This window comes from Labrus bergylta, chromosome 14 (genome assembly GCF_963930695.1).
Source record: "Labrus bergylta chromosome 14, fLabBer1.1, whole genome shotgun sequence".
Taxonomy (NCBI): domain Eukaryota; kingdom Metazoa; phylum Chordata; class Actinopteri; order Labriformes; family Labridae; genus Labrus; species Labrus bergylta.
In genome coordinates this window covers 15790705-15811808 of record NC_089208.1, presented here as the reverse complement: position 1 = coordinate 15811808, position 21104 = coordinate 15790705, and the positions used below count along the sequence as shown (strand labels likewise).

At 40.5% G+C, this 21104-nt stretch overlaps 1 protein-coding gene across 3 annotated transcripts in view; it reads left to right on the top strand.

Annotated features, from left to right (window-relative positions):
- Positions 1–20821, top strand: part of dpysl3 (dihydropyrimidinase like 3) — a 44045-nt gene extending 23224 nt beyond the window's left edge. For 2 of the 3 annotated variants that reach the window (XM_029278153.2, XM_020638299.3), the window contains exons 4-14: positions 785–949; positions 1307–1368; positions 2895–2975; positions 5523–5591; positions 6864–6984; positions 8959–9115; positions 9546–9687; positions 11057–11227; positions 14397–14576; positions 16343–16514; positions 19005–20821. In XM_029278153.2, the coding sequence (XP_029133986.1) occupies positions 785–949; positions 1307–1368; positions 2895–2975; positions 5523–5591; positions 6864–6984; positions 8959–9115; positions 9546–9687; positions 11057–11227; positions 14397–14576; positions 16343–16514; positions 19005–19099 (1415 nt within the window). In that variant the 3' untranslated portion in view covers positions 19100–20821. The remainder of the gene's footprint in view (positions 1–784; positions 950–1306; positions 1369–2894; positions 2976–5522; positions 5592–6863; positions 6985–8958; positions 9116–9545; positions 9688–11056; positions 11228–14396; positions 14577–16342; positions 16515–19004) is intronic. The other variant, XM_029278154.2, reaches the window with a different exon arrangement.
- Positions 20822–21104: the final 283 nt, after the last annotated feature.

Here is a 21104-nt window from a genome sequence, read left to right as displayed (position 1 = left end):
AACTGTAGTAGACATTTTTAACAATACCTATACTTATTAATTAGACTATAGATAGGGATACAAGTACAGAAAACAATGGAGCATGTCCTGTTAGGCAAACTGCATGTTGACAACATGTCCTCTGCTTCGTATGTTCTTCAGAAAAAAAAAAGTTTACTATCTGACCCTATTGGAAAGCATTTACCCTGTTACATATCTGAGATTGGCCCAAATCAAACAAATATGAGGCTATTTTACTATCTGTCCACTGAGATATTGGTACGGCTGTAGTTTTCTTCTGATATTTGCTGCATGTCAAAACAGTCCCCAGAAGCACTTTATTACTCTACTCAATAAATCTTTTTTAGAAATTGTCAGTCTCTAAACCATGAATTGACGAGCTTACACAGCCAAGACAAAAGTTAGAAAATAACCCCCCCCGCGATCTATCAAGGACACCCTCACTCTGACAAAGATATTCAAAATGTAATGTGACATCTGACATCCCTAAGGTCTCTCCCTGCTGGAACCCAGACAGACAGCTAATTATGCAAGATAAACAATACAGAGAGAAAGTAGCAACACCAGCAGACAAATCCTCACATCACCCTGTCCACTTCTCTTTATGTGTGACTGCCCCCCACCCTAATCTGTCATGCTTTGTCTGTCCATTCATTTCACCATCTAACTCTCCTTCCTATCCTTGAACGTTTTTTTGTTTTTTTTCATCTTCAAACTTTTCCTCCTTTCACTCATCCTTTCACCCCTCTGCACCGCTCCATAATCCCCACCCCCCACCCTCCAGTCGACCACGTGATCCCAGAGCCTGGCAGCAGCCTGATGGAGGCGTATGACCAGTGGAGGCAGTGGGCAGATGAGAAGTCCTGCTGTGATTACTCCTTCCACGTGGACATCACCAACTGGAATGACAGCATCAAGCAGGAAGTGGACAGCCTCATCAAGGAGAAAGGTGGGCTGTGATGATGTGGCACAACGTCTACGTGACTGTCTAGTTTCTTACTTTTGACACTTTTAATTGGAGAGTGCATATGAAGGGCTAAAAAGCTCATGAATTTCTCTACTTTTAATTATTGTTAAAACAAATGTCTGTAATTGCAGTTATTTTAAAGTAGTGTAGGCAATAATAGTAAAAGTCTATCCATATTTAAATACAGGTTACATGTTGCCCTTGAAAATTTTACAAAATAATATGTTTTCGATCTTACAATCATCAACATCCTGGTTATTAGTTCATTTTTACATTTTTGGGGAGCTTTAAGAAGCATGCTCTCAAGTATTTCTCTCAGTGTTGTGTTCTTTGTTACAGGTGTGAACTCTTTCCAGGTCTACATGGCTTACAAGGACTACTACCAGATGAGCAACAGTGAGGTACAACGTCGCTATGATTCAATATTAAAACTAACGTGGCATGAACACAGCTGTATAGTTTCTTTCTTTCCACACTCACAGTTAGGAGATTGGGATTTCAATCCCCGATTCTCCCTGTGGGAATAATAAACTAGCATGAGGCTTCTGCAGTCTTTACAAATCAAGTTGGTACGTTAATAAGTCATCTAGGTACAAATGACCTCTCTATGTCCATCCAGTGGAGCTCTGCGGTAATCTGTGTCATTAGAGAAACAAATTTAAATCTAAATACTTAAAAGACTTGACAAGAAAATATTTCCACCTCTATGGATGTGACAGACTACTGATGCCCTACTTCAGGTTTGGCAGATTGTGTTTTTTGTTCCACATCCTTTACAGTAAATCCATATTGTATTAGGAAGCCTTGTCCTCGCGGCAGGTGTGACAGAGAGAAATGACTACAGCAACAACAACAGTTAACATACGTTATACATGGAGTACTTTTCAAATGAATTTCAACTTCAACTTAATTATTATCCTGAAGGGAATTAGATCAGCAGCAGGCAACACGACACGACAGGTACACAAACGACAGCGTCAGAAATACATTCACATGTACTTCAACAACACCGAGCCAGAGGCTGAACCAGTCCAGACACGGCACAGAAAAGTGCATTTAGTCGAATACGGTGTTGTGCAGTCGGTAAAACATAAATAGTTTGAAAATGTGACGTTGTGATTTCCCGTTTTCAGTGTAAACATGCACAAACAGTACACATGTTTATGTGCAGTTGGCAGTGCAAAGGCTACAAACTCAAAGCACTGTAATTTTCACATCATTATTCCATGTAAGTAATGTGTTTGTGCTCAATGTAATCAATCACTGCTGACAAACTGAGAGCTTATAAAGTCAACAAGCATGAAAACACGGCATTGGGACATTTGGTTTGGCTCTTATTTGTGCCACACTGTCTGAAAAAAGTACGGGATTATTCCTTTTGCTGGCACTTGATGTAATACTCAAAGTTTCCAGCTCTAGTTTTAAAGTGCTAGTAAAAAAAGAAGTTTTCTCTGTTCATGTTCTTGTGTAACTAACCGTCAGTGATGTAAAGGGTGAGTACTGTAGGTCCAGCTGGTGAAAGTAGAAAAACAAAGCGTAAATCCAGACAGTGTGAGGCAGGATTCTTTATGTTCCTCATACAGCCGTGGCTAATTCGGTCAGTCAGAGGAGCACATGAGGCAACTGAAATAGTCCAGCTTGAAAAACTGATGTCATGCAGCTCACTGAGAAACTGTGGTGCAGCAACGTAACGACAACAAGTGGAGGTCATCATCCCACATTGGGCTTAACCTCATCGGGAGACCACACACAATAATTGCAGCATGTTGTGGGGGACGTCATGAAAATTGAGGCCTTCTTCTTGAGGTCGACCCCTGGGATTAAACGTAGTGTTTCATTCCTGTGTAAACAAACCAGGCGGGAGTTTAAATATAAAAAAACCACATCACTTTTATTTCACTTCATTCTGTGTCTTCCTCCTCCATAGCTATATGAGATCTTCACCTTCCTGGCAGAGAGGGGAGGCATCGCTCAGGTCCATGCTGAAAATGGAGAGATCATTGCTGAGGTAAAAAATAAAGAGAAATAAACAGACTGATTCATTTCTTCTCCATTTCTCCCCTGCCTCATATTCTCTCACCCCCTCTCTTTGAATACTTGTTCCGAGTCCAACTCTGTGATCTGTTTGAGTTTCACTTGATTTATTTAACTTAAGATCATCTTTACGGTCTTATCGCTGATCATCTGTACTACCTACAGACTAAACACGCTGTCAGTGATGAAGAGGAGAATGTGTTTCATGTTAGACTGTTCTGTGTGGGTGTAGTAAACACAGGGTGGTGCTGCACTGTGGACAAATTAAAATGAATGAAACGTAATAGTCGCTGGATTGAGAGGGTTGGTATTAGTCAGAGCTCCAGACAAAGCCTGGAATCTGTCACTGTTGGTGAGTTTGTGTGTGTGTGTGTGTCTTGGATTTGATTAATTCCAAATCCCAGCCCTCCCACCCAGGGCTCTTAAACACGGGCTTTGAGGGAGTCTGATTTTCATCAGTTTTGAGACCAGAAATGTCATGACTTGAGTTTACTTTAGAGCTCCTGAGGTAACTCAGGCCTCATTAAACCTGTATATCATACCTGCTGTTAGTGCTGGAGGTCACTGTGTAACCCAAGTGACAACCAGAGGAATTTTTGACAAATGGATAAATGGTGTATACAGACAAATATGGTTCAGTGATAGAGTCGGTCGTCTGTCGACCGAGAGGTTGGTTGTTCGAGCCCCAGCTCTTGCAGCCACATGTCCGATGTGTCCTTGGACAAGATACTTAACCCCATACATTACATACATTCATACACTCATGGCTATGCGTTTGAAACTTGGGGTTTAGTGTCTTGTCCAAGGACGTTTCAACTGGCAACCTCACGAGAGGCGACTCACCACTGAGCCATAGCTGGCCTTAAATATGGGTATTAATTCCTTGATAAGATAAAAGAAGGATCAACACTTTTTTTTTCAATCAGGGCTGCCGGTAGTCTAGTGGTTAATGCGCCTAGTGACTCCTTTCCCCCATGTCATTCCCAACTCTCGCTTGCCCTGATTTCTGACTGTATCCACTCTCCTTTCTCTAAATAAAGGCATAAAAAAAACGTTTTAACAATTACATTCTTTTTTGGTTTGTAAAGGACTTTTTACAAGCTTATCTTTTATATCAAAAGCGTTGTTTTAATTGCCCTGAAAATTCCCTTCACCCAGGCGACAATCACAGTGAACCAGTGATGTTCAGAATACCTTTTCTCCATCATTTTCTCCTCCCAAGATTATGCCTCATTAATGAGTTTGTGTTTTGTGATTTGAAAAACAGCTTTTTCATAAACATGGACCTTATTCGTCTTGATATCTTAATACCTTTTATGTGGAAATACAGAAAACTAATAGCCAAACAGAAACGGGAAGCAGCATGAGCTGTCTTAATCTTTCCAAATAAACACGAAACCAAGTCAACTTGATGAGTTTTTGCTTTTCTTTCCTTGTAAGGGTTGTAATCACTGTTGCTTTTCATATGGAGATGGGTGACTGTTTGGTCTATAGCCAGACTCTGCCAGTTCATCTCTTGGAGGGTCTCCTACAATGCAGCAATGATAATAGGAGCGGTAAATTAGCATTTTGTGGTAACACAGCTGGATAAACTCATTTGCAAACAAGTTTACATTTTCCAAGTATGTCCTCAACAGGTTTCTCTTCTCAGGCAAAATAGAAAAAAAGGTTTATCTGAGTTATAAGTTTCGCTGCCTCTGCCTCCATTCTTCTTCTTGTCTGTGTGGTTTAATGAGAACAGATATAGTCTTGGCAACCAGTAAAAGGTGACTCACATTTTTCCTCACTATATTTCTCTTGATAACCTGCCAGTTTGCTTAGCTAACTTAAATGACATTCTTTCCTTTCTCTTGTTATGTAGTTGCCATGTTTGCAGCATAGAAACTAGCTACACGGATAAGCTACTGTTGCTAGCATCCACTAAAGGTATTCACTAGGCTGCTTAGTAGATTTCTAAAAAGCTAGCTACAGCAGCTAATCCATGATGCTATTTTCCACGCTACTCTTGATCAGTCACAGAGATAATTGTCTGAGCTTGCTCTTTCATGTATATCCAGAAAGTCAAACTACAGCTCGGCAGCAAAGTCAGAAAGGTTTAACCCAGGTTGAAAGTACTGCAATTTTCCTTTAACACTTGTAATTTTGCTAAAGCATTCTTTATGACCGCACAGTAACTCTGTCCAAGTGTCCCCCTGCAGGGGTCACCTCTACATTTACAACAGACACAACAGTTCTGCCAGAACTTTTTTTGGGGGGGAGGTATGTCTACATGAACACAAAGACCCTAACCCCGCCCGGGGATTCCCACAGTCTTCGTGTGTGGCCTGACCCACATGACAACAGCCCGGCATTTATCCTCCACACAGACAGAAAGAAGCAGAAACAGAATATCATCTTGGAGTGTGACCAACAGCTTACATCAGCCCGCACACTCAAACCACTGAATACCAAAAAGTTACCCTGCATCTGTGAGCTAAGCAGCTAACAGTCTCCTTTATGTGTGTTGTTTTTTTATCCATAGGAACAGGCCCGCATGCTGCAGATGGGTATCACTGGACCAGAGGGGCACGTGCTGAGCAGGCCAGAAGAGGTACAACACACAAATGCCGTATACATAGAGGATACCTCTAACTATCTTTAAGATTTATACATGTTATAATGAACATTTCAGAACTGAAATAGCAAACTTTATTAATTTAAATGCAAACTCAGAGTTTTTATTGTATTATTGTTACTTTATTCCCTTTTATGATAAAATACCCTTACAAAAGAGAAGTTCTAATTGGATATTCTCCTTCCTGATGGTGTCCTGATGATACCATATATAGTGACATAGTGGTCCTAATAAAACCTAGGCTGGACTTCTGCCCATTGCCAAGTGGTCCAAGCTAGATCCAGTGAAAATCACCAAAACATAACCTGATCCTAAAAATGTCGATAGTGTTTACCTATAAAACACTCTCTACAACCACCACATGGGTGTTTGTTTTGGCCACACAATAGTTTACCAGAAAAAAACAGCTGATTTTGAGGGTGCTCTGATCTGATGCAGTTCGGGAGTGGTCGTCACACACACACACACGCACGCACACACACACACACACACACACACACACACACACACACACACACACACACACACACACACACACACACACACACACACACACACACACACACACACGTTGTGCTCATGCTCATGTGGTTTCAGACACATTAGAGGCTTTGAGTGAACCTTTTCTGGCTCCCCCAATTTGACAATGTGCTAATGTTTCCTTAACAAACGGCACGATTAGATGCATGCAACACATCTGTCAGGAATTTTCCACTCTGTGGTGCAGTTTTCCCACCAGGCTCATAGTGTCATGCAGTTTAGTTGATTCAGAAGAGTCAAAGGCTTAGTAATGTAATTTAATTGAGCTGAGTTGGATGACTGGTTTATCCGTATCTGGCGTCCTGTTTGGTTTTTGTTTATTGGCTCTTGGACCTAGGTAGAACACAGTTACCAGCTCAAATGTCTACGTCAGTTTACAGACTATACAACAAGTTAATTAGAGACAATCTAGGGAAACTATAGTAGCAAAACATCAAACTCTCCCATTAAGAAAACTAAATTAAATTAGCACTTGATGCCAACTAAATGTGGAACCTAATCCTAACTCAAAGCAACTGGATTAACCTTCCCAGTGTATGATTGTAAGCTTCCTTTTTAGGACGTGAATCTTGAAAATAATACATCTCTGTGAATAGCTTGTGTGATGTGGTTAAGATATTAGAGTTAGGATATTTAAAGTGTGCTTGAGAAAATCCTAATGGTAAAACCGTTCATAAGGCAACCACAATGTCCATGTCCCTTCTGCAGCTGGAGGCGGAGGCCGTGTTTCGTGCCATCACCATCGCAAGCCAAACCAATTGTCCTCTGTATGTGACCCGGGTCATGAGCAAGAGCGCTGCTGACATCATCTCACAGGCCCGGAAAAAAGGTAAAGAGTACTTTGAATTCATACCTCACGCCACAATACAGAATATTTTCAATATTTGGGAATATTCATTTAGTGCTATGTTCATTAAAAGACAACGTGAAACAAGTACATGAGGGTAAATTGCAAAAATGCGTGGTATTATTTTACATGACATTTACAAAAGGTTTCAAAGAAAAGCAGCTTCTTTACTACGAGCAATGACTCATGAACATCATCATTGTATTAGAAATTGTTTAGAGTCAATGCTCTTTGTCTTATATTTAATACAAAAGCTCTTAGTCTAAATGCTCAATGTTGCTTTATGTATGCTTGATTTTCCTCTTCTGGCAATGACCATTTTATCTCTTGGAGATTTAAGTATTTTGGAAGATTCTGTTTTATTAGTAAGGTAGTGGTAGATTAAAGGATAACTATCACTGCATTATGTAAGCCTTAAAACACACGTTGCTCCATTTAAAAAGCCATACACTACGGGGAGGATGTAACTCAGTTGTTCGAGTCGGTCGTCTCTCAACCGGAAGGTTGAGGGTTTGATCCCCAGCTTGAGTTGAGACTTGAGCTTATATAGCACTTTTCTAGTCTTCCGACTACTCAGCGCTGTGTGACATGCAGCTTTTACACTGCATGTCACACCTACCCATTCACACACTGATGGTAGATGTAGCCTTGTATTATCATCAATCAGAAGTAACTAATCACATTCATACACCCCCACCGAAGCAGAAGGAGCAATTTGGGGTTAAGTGTCTTGCCCAAGGACACACCGGACATGTTGCCCAGCTCGGGATCGAACCCTCGACCTTCCGGTTGAGAGACAACGACTCTACCAACCTCATGTCCAATGTGTCCTTGGGCACTTGACCCAAAATTGTGCCTGCTATGTCAGTGGCTTATACGTGTATATGAATGGGATTACTTCTGATAGTCACTTTACATCGCAACCTCTGCCAACAGTGTGTGGATGGGTGTTAATGGGTAGCAGTGACATGCCTTGTAAAAGCACGTTGAGTTGTCAGAAGACTAGAAAAGTCGATTTACCATTTATTCCATTTATGGTTTTTAAAGAGTTGTATTTGTGTATCTTTGCTCTGAAATCAGGAAAAAAAAATCTTCAAAACAATAGTCATTCCAAAAAGATTACATCTAAAGAATTCATTAGACTTTGCACAATTTCCAACTACTGGTTAATTTTTTTTTTCCAATTCTGCTCTTGGGTTCCATCTTCCTGCTGATTTGTGAGATGTTTGGCCTGCACATTCAAACAAGTGCGCTGCACCTGTGCCATTTTAAAATGATTTCCGTGTCTTTCCTGAACCTACAAATAGAAGCAGACTTTGGCTCTGCTCCACATCATGAAAAAAATGCTATTCCCACAGGAATTTTGACGTTCACTTCGGTCTTTGCAGTGGTTCAGTTGTCACTGTGAGGGATGGTTTTCCCTCACAGTTTCAGAAAAGGAGCTGAGGTGAACATGGGGGCTGCCTGGCTGTGATGGATGGTGAAACATACAATTTTAGAATGGAGTGGGATAAGAAGAATGCATGTTTGGACGTCTTGAGGGCCACATAATGCTTGAGCAGGCGGTGTTGTTCTTAGAATGACTTCCTATTGCAGTCATTTAGACTCTGTATGAGCTTGATATCTTTGTTTGGATCTATTCTCATGCTTTTTGTGATGGACTCAACCCTCGCTGATCATGCAAGAACAAGCTCAATGACATTTGAGCCAAACTGAAAATTTTTTGATTGCCAAGGGTGATGTTTTGCTTTCCAGAGATTAGGTAATGTTCCACTTCTGCCAACACTCAGATGAATTATCAACGCTTTTAGCAGGATTAACCTGCTGAAAAATTAATCAGTCTTGACTGGTGGAACGCATTCTTTCGTCAATGCCAAAAACCACTGATACAAATCAATTTAATACACCTGATACATTTGATACTTCAACAGATTGTTAATGTTGTTTCTTTCCCAGGAAATGTTGTGTTTGGGGAGCCAATCACAGCCAGCCTGGGGACTGATGGGACACATTACTGGAGCAAGAACTGGGCCAAGGCAGCTTCTTTTGTAACATCACCTCCTCTTAGCCCTGATCCAACCACTCCAGACTATCTGAACACACTGCTGTCCAGGTACGTATCACAGCCTCTTCTTCCAGTTAGGTTCTTGACCTGTTTAGTAATACTATTTCACATGATGATATATCATCTGACATAACAATGTCGGGCCTGATCAACACAACACAATGCATGTTTAAGACATTGGCTTTACTTCTTATTGACATCCTTTTGATTCTGGTTGACTTCGTACGATAATTGAGTTATGAGTGTTTATTGGAAGCGGGAACATTTTTGTCGTGGTTAGAACTGGAAGAACAAACTCTGGCATGAGACATCATAAGTAAATACTGTTCTGCCGTTTGTCTTGCTCCTGTGCCTCATTTGATGCAGTAAATACAAAGCTTCTGTTGTGATTGCGGAACTAAACGTTACAGAGAATGTGCTTTACTAATATATTAATTCCAGTTCAACTCTGTATTTTCATCTTTTGTTTTTCTTCCAGTGGAGACCTGAGCGTGACTGGCAGTGCTCACTGTACCTTCAGTGTGGCCCAGAAGGCCATCGGCAAGGATGACTTCACTCAGATCCCTGAAGGGGTCAACGGAGTGGAGGAGAGGATGACTCTTATCTGGGATAAAGCTGTGGTGAGGACTACATATTGTCAAACTTTAGAGGGCTGAGGCTGACAAAAACAAAAAATAGTAAGAGGGATATGAAGGAGTATTTTAAACAGTTTTTTTTTTATCTAGAGTCACTGTCTTTCCAACTTTCTTCCCTGAGGAAAATCAAAACCGTCTAACCCTTCTGCTTTGTCATCTCCATTCTTTTGAACTTTGACGTCTCTGCAGTCTAATCTACACCTTTCTAATCTCTGCTCTTCCTATTTTTAATATTTTTTCTAGGACTGTCTTGTTCTCTGTCTCCCTTCTTTATCTGGTTGTCACTTCCTTTCCCTACAATCCTCTCCCCAGCTTCTACTCTCATTTTCTCTCTCCCCTCCTCCTCTGTTCAGTTTTATCTCAGTGTCTTGTTGTCATCGTCTCTGCCTTCCTCTATCCTCTCCTCTTATATCGCCACATCTGTCCTTTCCTTCACCTTGGTTACAGCACACTGCCCTCATTTTTTTTCCTTCCTTCTAGTTATCACAGCACCGGTGTGTCGCTAACAGACATAAGTAGAGAAGTAGACAGTTGTGGAGTGCTGCAAATTCTCAAGTGTGACTGGCTCTTAAAAACATAACCTGAATCTACCAGCAGCTACATGCAATTTTGTACAGAGCAGTGAGAAGCTATTTCAGCTGCTTCTTCTCATTATGCTCGGCAGAGCTAATCCAGCTCTCAACCTTCCCACAGACAGGAAAATGTTCCACTTTCTCACCTCGTGTACCTTTTGGCCAGAAGAGAAATATGGATACATCTTTAGCAGCTTTCTCAAAGTGTCTGACATCAGGTCATTTATAAAACAAAATTCTATCAATTGGATCAAGAAAAATGCACCAAAATAACACACAATGAAAAAATTACCGTATCATCAACAGTGTTTCCCCTAGGTTTACAGCTTTGGGGGGGTGGGGGGTGCGGACAGACGGACGACGACACAAACACTTGAAGGAATCTTGGTGTTCATGCGTTACTTTTAATGACAGCTGTCTTGTTCTATCGGAAAGGTATCCTTAAATGACTTCTTTCCCTGATTTCCGACTCTATCCACTATCATATCCCTACAATAAAGTCACAAAAAGCCCCAAAAATATATATAAATAAAAAAATATATATAATATTAAAAAAAAAAATAATATATATATATATATATATATATATAGGGGGAAACACTGATCAAAATTGAATTCATATGAATCAGTTGTATCTTGGTGTCTTATTATCTACTTAAAGCTATAAACTTTAACATCTGTAAAGAAAAATACTTTTAGACCAGCTTAATGTGTATCCAGTAACCAGCCACTAGGCTTTGACAAAAGCTAAATATCCCTGTTTTGTCTCATTTTCCACCTAGACTACGGGTAAAATGGATGAGAACATGTTTGTGGCGGTCACCAGCACCAATGCAGCGAAGATTCTCAACCTTTACCCTCGTAAGGGCCGGATCGCCGTGGGCTCTGATGCCGACCTGGTCATCTGGGACACGGACTCCATCAGCACCATCACTGCCAAGACACACAACTCGGTGCGTATGGCGTCCACATGCCAATTATGATTTGATTTGATTTTGTATTATGTGTTTTTTTTAAACTCAATTTGTTAATCCATAAGTTCTTACATGTTAGAGCTGGGGGAGTAGTTCCAGATTTCAGTTTGAAAAGTCCCTGACTTTTAGGGAAGGAATCAAGCAGTATATGAGGTCAGCGTTTACTTCAGTGTGTGGATGTTTGCAGAGGAAAAGAGAGGAGAGAAAGTGATAGAGAGCTCACATTTTTGAGCAGCTTCCAGAGAGCTCTCTGAGTTCCTCTGAACGGAAATGAAGTCCCAGTGGATGTTCACTTTTAATATGACTCACAGTGAACTCACCACGGGACCAGCTATCAATGTAAAGCAGAGCCACGTTTAATCCAGAAAACCTCAAACAATGTGGAGTATTTCAAATACACAGGGTTTTTACAAATACAGCCAAAATACATACTATAAGCTAACATAATGCAAAATGCCCTCGTACAGTAAATCAACAGGGGAAACTATGTGCTGTATAATTATAAGGTATTTCCTTCCTATGTATCACGTTCTCCACAGCAGATCGTCCAAAAATATTTTCATGATTGGGACGAACAGAGTGGGTTTGAAGTATGGTAAATAGTCATATTTCAAATAGTTTTACAAAGCTCTGAGATTTGGAGCATTCTGTATGCATCACTCTTAGGAAAAAAACAGCTCGTCTCATAACTAGAAAACAGCTCTTTTGTAAGATGAGGAGATTGGAAAGTTGTCACTAAACCTGCTATCAGAAAGTAAGTGGTGCAACATGACCAGAATGAACTCTGTACTCCTCTACAATTCAGTTTGCTTTTTGTTTACTCAGATTCTGAGGTTGTTTGAAAGTGCCATCAGTTACACACAGCTTGAGCAACACAACATTTTCTTCTGTAAAATTTGACCCGAAGAGCAATAGCTGCAAACGGCTGCTGTCCCTACTCCTCTTAAAAAAAAAAAATCATAGTGAAAAAGTAAGTTAATCTCCTGGTTATTTGTGATAAGAGTTCCATCAAGTCATTGTATTCATTCAAAATCTGGGCCATTATTGAGGACATGTGATCCAATAACTTCTTCAGAGGAAAGTAGTAAAACACGTGGGAAACGTATTATCCAGCTGGCAGTAGTTTTTTTCATCTTTCCTTGTCCCTCAATGGTCTCAGACACACACACACACACACACACACACACACACACACACACACACACACACACACACATGCACACACAGTACATAGTTCCCAGTTCACTCAGCACATGTGAGTTCTGATGTTTCTATGATCGCACAGATATCAGAAGATCCAAAACAGACCACAGAGCAGCAGAGGAGGTGCCTGCCCTAGAAAATTGTAGCTTCACTAGCCTACTGTAAATCCCGCTTATACAGAAACACATGTGTTGGAGAACAATTGATTTACTCAAAATGTAAATGAGTTGGTCATAGGAATGATTAAAACAAAACATTGCTCTGTGTCTACATGGTGAAATGGAAAAGAGACGGAGAGAACAGGACTAAAAATATGCCTAACCTGAATGTGGAGTACATCCGCTGAGGATCCGTTACATAATGAAGTCAACCTTTCATTTCCTGCTTGTCTTCCTCTCAAAAAGAAAAAACACAAAAGACTAGAACATGAAAGCTCCTAGTTCTAATAAAAACTACCTTAATGGATAGCCTGATGCCAGGGAAATGGGAGTGGGCATACTGTTCTTGGGAATGTAATCCCCTATAGAATAAACATGACTCTAACTGTTCTGTGTCTTTAGTTTCTTATCAGTGAGCCAACATCTGGTCTGAATTTCTTGTTGTTGTCAACATAAAAATACATAGATACGCTGAGGATATTGAGACACATAGACAAAAACAGGCAGCAAAACACACACACACGCACACACACAATGAGACACACTCGGCTTAGTCATGACATCATGTTTGGCATGCAGTGGGTCTTAGTTATGTCCTGTTCTGGCCTGGATTTGGACGGCAGCAAGAAAACAGAGCCGTGTGCAGAGGAAATCAGCAACAATGGAATGAGGGGAGGGAACCATCAGAGATCACAAACAAGTCAAGAAAAGAAAGTTGGCATAATGGATTGTGAAAATCAACCAGAAATGGCAAAGAGAGACGGTTAAAAAAAAACAAAAAACATAGAATAAGACACAATTAAATGTAGGAGACAGATATCTGGGGAGAGAAATGTTAGGATACTGAGGGGTACAATGGAGGCATGAAACAGCAGCTGGATGATGGCAGCTGTTTGTACATGCCACACAGACATGTGTAAGAAACATGGTGATGAATGATAAAGAGTGGGAGACAGAGAGTGTGGGATTAAGAAGATGTGTCTTCATCTGTCCTGCTACAGCTCCCCCTGTTGTCCTCTCCCACATGCCATCCGTAGTTCCTGAAGGAAGGCTCATCGACCTTTGTCCCTCTTGTTTTTCCCCCCGCTCAGAATTTAATTTTCCTTGATAAAAAGTAACATGATTAAATCATCAAAGTCAAAATAAGCCTGAAGCCCCATGACACTTTGATTGAAAGTCTGACATGATTCTAAATGAATCAAACTCAGTCTAAGTCCAAACTGTTTGTCCACATTTGACTTAATTTGCTGTGATGTTTTCTCTGATCTTCTGATGAGATTTTTTTCTGAACAAATATTTCCCTTAAAATGAAAATGGTACACACTTAATAAAAACATGTCACACTGTAAATGTTTGTAAGTTGTTGTGGGATTCAAGTGGTCATTTAACCGATTTAAACAACCATACATGTTGGGCACTGGTGGACGAGTGGTTAGGGTGTGCGCCCCATGGACAGAGGCTGTACTCCTCGAAGCGGGCGGCCCAAATCCGACATGCAGCACCTCTCCCACATGTGTTTGCCCCTCACTCTGACCCTGACTTACAACTTTATCCACTGTCCTATCTCTTCAATAAATGCATAATGCAAAAAATAAATCTTGGAAAAAAAACCATTCATGTCCATTCTGTCCAGATGTGTTATTTCTAAAAGTTTGTCCTGTTTGATCTGATTGATCAACCTATTCATTGTCATTACAGTTAGTCTCTCATGTTTTCTGATGACACAACCTAATGTAAGCCCTTCATAAGTAAGTAGTAATAATAATAATCTTATATTTTTGCTTTAGGCTGCTGAGTACAACGTCTTTGAGGGCATGGAGCTGCGTGGAGCCCCTCAGGTGGTGATCTGCCAGGGGAAGATTGTTCTGGAAGATGGGAACCTGCACGTCATCTCCGGTGTGGGTCGCTTCATTCCCTGCACTCCTTACCCTGACTTTGCCTACAAGAGGGTTAAGGCCAGGAAGCAGGTAATTACAGGAATTACTGTTCTTCCTACTAGTATTACCTTACTCAAACATCTGGGCAGTTGTCAAATAACTGAGTTTGAATAGCACGCTCTGATCTTGTAGATTGTACACTGTGATGCATTTCTTGAACAGATGAGGAAAGTATGCAACCTGAAAGAGAAGTGTACTGCACTTGTAATGCTTTAGTCGCTGTTTGCTTACCGTAATCTCTGATAAATGATGAATGCTTAAAATACACAAGAAGGCCTGCAGCGCAAAGGAGAAGATTTGCTGCATTTGGTGCATTATCACACTTACTAAGTGTGAAGAAAATAAAGGTAGGCCAAAGGAAGGAGAGAAAGGGTTTTACATTGTGATGAATTATGTGATTTACAATGGTGGAGAAAAAAGACGGGCACAAAAAAGATTGAGGCAGTGAAGTGGGATGTGGGGAAAGGCACTGTATAAGTCTATCTGCAGCCTCATAGGTTCATCCAGGGGGTTCTGGCTTCACTTCGGCACTGTGATGTTAAAGGTCCACGCAGTGAGGGGAGTCAAGGCTTTGTAAGAGAGAGAGAGACAGAGAGAGAGAGAGACCTACCACACAGAGAAAAATGTTACCAATGTCTAAAGTTAAACTCAATCACAAATGTATACATCTGTACAATCCGAGATGATGAATCTGACTTAGAATTGCAACTTTCACAAGAAAGAAGTCATTTGGAAGCCAGAGGATACGGAAGAAAACTCTCCTGGTACACATACGTTGTGTTACGCATTCATTTCAAGCAAGACATCAAGCACAAAAACTTGAGTGTTTTTTTTATTTTTTATATGGAACACATGTTTCTGAATCTTCAAACTGTTGACATGTATTAGATATAATTATTCAGAAACAGTGTTTTGCAAAAAAATAAGTAGAAGAGAGGGAGAATAAAATTGTAAATTGAAAGCGTTATGTTATTGAGACAATTTGCATCAATCACCTCAGAAAATAAGTGTGACAATAAGTTGAAAAAGAAATGAAGAAAGCAAAGACATGTTCAGGATTAGGAGTGCCACAAATGGTGCCTTATACACTTAAAAGCCAGAAATAAATAGAAAAAGTTCCATCTAATTTTTTCTCAGTATTAAGAGTTGACCCCATCAAACCATTTGATGTTCACCAGCTTTAACTCAAAACAGTTCATGCACTCTCTTCTCTTACTCAGTGGCCAAAAAATGTCATTGTTAGACCATTTCCTAATTTGCTGCTGGCTGCTGATGAGAAAATGGAGCTGCAGCAACAGTGGGCTGTTTATCTTGGTAGCAGTTACTGTTATGCTTTCTTCACTCGCAGATGTCTCTTTTTAACTCCTGACAGAGCTTCCAAGATTCCTCTGTGTCACGCCACAGACAGGCAGGCAGAAGAACAGACTGACAGACAGACAAAGGCTTTTTCATTGCTCGCATTAAACTAAATCTGATCTGAAAGCACTGTTTGGCATTTTCTGCTCCAGTGTGTAAAAAGTGTTTGCTTACTGGATGTGTTTGTTTTTTTTTCCTGTGTGGATGTGTAAATCTGGAAACAGCTCTCAGCAGGAAAACGGGCTCTCTGAAAAATGCATAAATTATTCATAGACAAACAGTTGCACAAACAACCATGTAACGCAAAACAGGTGTTGACTTGGTTGCATCAAATCTTTTGAGATACAACACGGTTTGTCTTTGTTTTATTACCCATCCTTTCTTCCTCTTCTTTTTCTTTTTCTTATTCTTCTTCTCTGCTCTGATTTCGCTTCCTGTAGCTGGCCGTCCTGAGGGCAGTACCCAGGGGAATGTATGACGGCCCTGTGTCTGAGTTCTCCATGTCCCGTGGTGGAACCCCCTCTGCCTCTGCGCGTACCTCTCCCACCAAACAGCCTGTCAGAAACCTGCACCAGTCTGGATTTAGTCTAACAGGTAACCCTGCACCCTGCGGTGAGGACATCTTCCTAATAAGCCCCCTGCTCTGCTGTAACCCTCTCATGTGTTTGGTCTGTATTTGCTACATGTTGTACGTAGAAGCATCAAAGAAGCATGCATGTGCATCAGTCAATCCAACACTACTGAGCTCCATGCATGTGACAAACATGTGACTTTTTCATCATGATGTTGCTCCCCATTAAAGATGCACTCAGAAGTCTGTGGTGATAAGTCACACGCCTGTTGCGTGACCTAATATTCCCTCACTAGCTATGCTTCACCCTGTATGATGTGCACAGTATGGCATGCATTTGTCTGCCTTGTTTCATGCTGCTCTTTAAAAGGGTTCATGCACAGTTTATATGGCAATTATTCTGTTTATGCAAGTCAGAAAGTTGGATCCTTTCAGGTTTAGTGGGTCAACAAGTAGACAGCATTGCATATAATTTTTGTACACAATCACAATCTGGTGTGCTATTTTGTTTAAGTTTGGTTTGACATGAAGTCAGTAACATAATCTGAAACTCTGCTTTTCGACCCATATTCATCCATCATGCATATGCGTACCTAAATACGACATTGTTTCATTGTTTGCACATGGTTTATTCTATTATAATTTCTGCATGTTTTAAACAAAGGGTCAGACTTGTCTAATTTATGTCAAGCATGCAAACAATATAAATATATATGACAAGTTTTTTCATCATTCAAAATCTCATCTCTCTTGCTCAAAGAGTTCAGCAGTGTGTGAAATGACTCACCTCTAAAAAATGCACCATTAATCCTCCTGTTGAATCCCTGTTGCACAGTATTTCAGTCCTCTTTTGATTACACTTTAGGGCACTGTGACCTCAACCTACATCCGCTTTATAACGTCAAGTTACAGTCGGAAATTTCGTGTATACTTTTGAGTCACGCTGGAATTTTATTTTTGGCTTTAGGCCTAAAATGTGCAGCACACAATGTGTCTGCTTCAGGCATCTGGACGCGGTTATTCATACAGCCTATCTGTTAGCGAGAGAGATCACACCACCATGTACTGACATTCAACATCTGTTCAGTCATGCAGAGCTGCTGAATGACAGTCTAATGGTGCTCATATTTAAGGTCAGCATTTGATTGGATTAGATGTCGTTTTTGTCTTGAAAGCAGACAGTCAGTGTTTCCACTGTTTCATGTCAAACAGAGAAAACATACTGTATCTCTCACTGATGCTGGTCGCCATGTCCTCCCTGACAGACTTAATGTATTCATGTTAATTCAATGACAGCAACCCACTGGAACCTGGACACATCACAGCTGTACTCACTACAGTCTTGGCTGTCTTTGTTAATGTATATAGCAGGCTTTTACAAATACATCTTATAAAGGGTCAAAGTTTAAAAAAAAGTGAAGTGAACTGTAGCATTTCCTATGGCAACTTAAAAGTGTAGGCAAATTACTTCATGCTGAACCTCACAAGAGACGTAGGATATTTCAATAAACATAATGTTTCAAATCTCATCTACCTTAAGCAACCTGGGGTGAAATGTTTTTGAGAAAGTATGCATTTCTATGTTTAACAATAGATAGAAAAACTACTGAATGAGTGAAATAGCCCACTTCAAAACCTTTTTATATACCATCAGGTACGGACAAATGAAGCAAGGCTAGCTTTGCTTGTACAGCTGCATTAAAAGCCTTTTGGTGAAAAGAAATCATTAAAATACATTTATAATGTTATGTTAGTAATTCATTACAGTGCCTGAATGAGGTCATTTTATGACCTGAATTGTCCCTATAGGGTCATCAATGGACTAAGTCATTTTAAAGAGATGCTCGCAGAATGATTTTTAGCCCTTTGGCTGTGTTGGGCAACCTGTCTTTACAAGCATGATACATCATCGATTAAAAAAAGAAGGTGACCTCTCCTGGAAAGAATTTCGACATTTAAGTACATAACTTTAGCGGGGAGGGAGGCTGCTCCTGACCTTCCCAGGTTTTTAATAGTTTTGTGTGTTTGGGATTGTGTGTATTCCTGTATGAGTGTGTACATTACTTTAACAATGAGTCAGTCCCCTATCTATTTTAGGTGTTCCAGGACTACCACATGCTGAGTGGATTTACTTGTCTGGCAGGCGATGGGAAGGAGTGTTTGCTAAGATGCAGCGTAGCCTAGTCTGACATCATTCTGCTTTCCATTTATGTCCTAATTTGTTACAGCAGAAGCCCCTGGCTCTCGTTCTTTGGAAACCCCGTGCTTCATGGTTCAGCAGCACTAATTGCTTTTGTTGACATTGTGACATTCGATTAGGCTGTATTTTCTACAGGCTGTTGTTATAAAAATGGCCCTTTTTTTCTTGTTATTATGTCGTCTGCAAAAACAAGAAAATACAGTAGAAATCATTTTTTTCCCCTGTTTTCCACTTTGGCCTCCATCCCCCTTTTTTCCCTCCATCCCTCTGCCTTGAATTCTCTTTTTCCATGTAACTTGCTTCATCCTGCTTTCATTTTATCTCCTTCCAGGTCCCCCCACCCCAGACGACATCCCCATCAGGCCTGCTGGCCGGCGTATTGTAGTGCCCCCCGGTGGTCGTTCCAACATCACATCCCTCAGTTAAACAGCAAGAGCTGGAGGAGGGGATGCATCCAGACAAAGGACAGCAGCCAGAGTGCAGGATTAAGGGTGGGAGGGAGTGTGGGAGGGAAAGGGGAAAGGGAAGGGGGTGGGGGGGTGTGGGAGGAGGAGGAGGAGGAGGAGGAGGAGGAGGAGATGCATAGGACCATGATTAGTTCAACGTTAAAAAAGAGCAAAACACTGAATCCTCATGCCTTACCTGTCACAATGCTACCGTGCTCGGATGAGAACAGTATCCCTTTTCCTGGGATGGTGGTTTTGAATTGGTACTAAAGTTACCATCAGAGCACTTTACACTTAACAAGTTGTAGTCTCACTTTTTACCAGTATAGAAAACACCAAAAAAATGCAGTTAAAACTCGTCACGTGGTGCTTTGGTCATGGGAAATTATACCAGTAAAACTCATGCCATCACATTCAATCAGAAAACAAAAACTAACTGTCTCCTCAAAGGAAAACAGATACTTCTTCTCTGACTGTTGCTGCGGTTCTTTCATCCTGGTCAGCTTTCAATGTCACCCCCCTTTTCAGTCGCCTGCTTTCTCCCCTAGTCAGTAAAACATTAACACTAGATCCCACATTAGCCATGTAATATCATGCAGCACCATTGATTAGCACTAGGTGGCATTGTATGTATGGTAAATGTAATGTAGCTTTGTGACTGATGTTGTTGCAGCCTGTTTGGGTTTACTGGAACAAGTTCAAGGTATTTATCAAATCTTTCAGGAGAAATGCATTCAGATAATAGAGCTGCATGGACCACAAAAAACATGGGTGACGTAATCCATGGTCCTTTTTGCTCTAGACTCCTCGCAATGTTTGATGAATACCTTCCCCATGATGTATTGATTGCATAAATATTGATGTTAAAAACTTAGCAATTGTTTGCTTTTCCCTGAAAGGTTTGTTTAGTTTTTCTGCATCCATCATGGCTCTACAAAGAAGAACATTGTGTGAAACTGTCCTTTGCATTTGCTTCTAGCTTATTGCATCCTGAAATGTCATCTTGAAAAGGGGAAAAGATAAAAAAAAAATAAAGTAACAATAAACCGTCCCTTGTAGCTCAGCCCTAACTTGTAATGAAGAGCTTAGCAGTTGGAAGAAAACAACGGGAGAAAAAAACAAGAAAAATCAGATGCAATGAAATGAATAAGTAACAAAACCTGCTTAAAGATAACAGAACTTCACCTTCAGCTTTACTTTTCCATTACAAACTGGGCTCTCATTTTAGGAGAAGAGGAACACCATCATACCTGTGTCATGCTAACACAGCCGTCTAATGCAATCCTGACCAATACTAATTCAAGGTCAGCCTGAAATAGCTGTGGGTCCACTTAAGTTTACCTTAATAACTCCGGATCTGATTGTGTTTAGGGTGTTAAAGAGCTCTTTTTTATGGCACTGCTGTTTTCCCATAAGGAAGCGGATTGTGGTGCAGTAAGGGAAGCTTTTTTTGTCGCTGTCCCGCTGCTGGGGAGGGAGGGAAGGAGATGGCATTTTTTATTTTTTGGCAGTGGTGTGGCAGACTGAAAGGCAGATGCAAGTGGTGGTTTGTTGTATTTATGTTAGTTTGACAACCTTTGTTGTTTTTTTGTTGTTGATTTTTTTTTTACTGTTGTATCAAAACCCAGAGATGGCAGGTAAAAAGTTAGGGTGTGTTGTGGAGGTATGATTTGTTTCCTGAATAAACATGAGTTGCAACTGATTGACTAAGAACTCTCATTTCAATTATCAAATGAAGAATCATAATGTATGCATGAAGGGCCCCCCCCTGAATAAATCAATGTTTCTGTAGAAAGTCTCTCTACATTTAAAAACAGCTACAATATAACACTAGAACATTTTTACAAACTGAAAAAAATATTGTAAATGACTTAATCAATTTGCCTTTATGTAAGCAATGCATTTAAAAAAGATATAAACTTTGTTTAAGTTAATAGTCCTTCAAAATACAGTACACACAGATCCTATAAAACAAGCACTGCCTT